General features: G+C 40.4%; 1 protein-coding gene across 2 annotated transcripts in view; it reads right to left on the bottom strand.

Moving 5' to 3' along the window:
• The window catches only part of LOC119585158 (dynein intermediate chain 2, ciliary-like), a 9,370-nt gene that overhangs the window by 1,195 nt on the left and 7,316 nt on the right, over positions 1-859 (bottom strand). For both annotated transcript variants that reach the window (XM_037933789.1, XM_037933790.1), the window contains exons 6-7: positions 608-785; positions 98-326 (exon numbers count right to left, since the gene is read on the bottom strand). In XM_037933789.1, coding sequence (XP_037789717.1) covers positions 98-326; positions 608-785 — 407 coding nt within the window. The remainder of the gene's footprint in view (positions 1-97; positions 327-607; positions 786-859) is intronic.

Below are 859 nucleotides of genomic sequence, written 5' to 3'. Positions count from 1 at the left end.
GAAAGGAGACATATGCTCGTAAAATACAACTTTTGTGAAGTGAAAGAATAAAACCTCAAATAAAAATTCCGTATCGGCAACAGAAAGAATTACTTACAGGTGATACTGCAGCCACATTTTGACATTCCAGTCTAAAGAAGAGCTGGCGAAAACTTTTTTATGAATGTTGTTCCATGTGATGGCGGTTACGGGCCCAAGATGAGCGGGATAGCGAATGATAGAGTGCTTAGTTCTGGATGTACATACTTGGAATAACGCCCCTGTATCTACACCCAGAAGTAGTATGTCGTCCCTCTCTGGACTAACCGCTATACAAGTAGCGGTACCTGACGAGATGCCATTAGTGAATACGCTTGCATGCTTAATTAATTATAATGCATAGCTACTTGTAGTTTTGCGTTCTGATCATAACAAGGGGAAATTTAATGTCTTCTGTAGGCCAATAAATGATACTATCCTAAGTGGAAACCAATGTCTTTCTTTTTACATCCAACAGTACATAAAGTATGTGCAAATATTCACGACGTACATGAATACCGGCATGTGTCAGTGTATATCATAATAAACTAAATCCAAATCACATTTGTAACACACAAATCAAGCTTACCTTCAAGATTGACTTTGCTCGAGGAAGCTTTTCTGGTGGGCCTCTTGGTCGTGTGGAAATCCAGAATGTCTGAGCATTTAAGCCACGATGAGTGAACAAACCATTGGGACACTCGACCATCTTGAGACACTGAGTAGAAACTTGGGCTCTGCCCTGGTTCGGTGTCCAGGCAGCAGACCTAAAAGATTCGAAATTTACTAATCATTCTCAGAGGCAGTCTGTTCCTGTTTTTGCCAAATTCAGTCATACAAT

This window comes from Penaeus monodon, chromosome 19, assembly GCF_015228065.2.
Source record: "Penaeus monodon isolate SGIC_2016 chromosome 19, NSTDA_Pmon_1, whole genome shotgun sequence".
In the NCBI taxonomy this organism is placed as follows: Eukaryota; Metazoa; Arthropoda; class Malacostraca; order Decapoda; family Penaeidae; genus Penaeus; species Penaeus monodon.
Note: the sequence above shows the minus strand (reverse complement) of the source record. Positions and strands in the feature narration are given on the sequence as shown.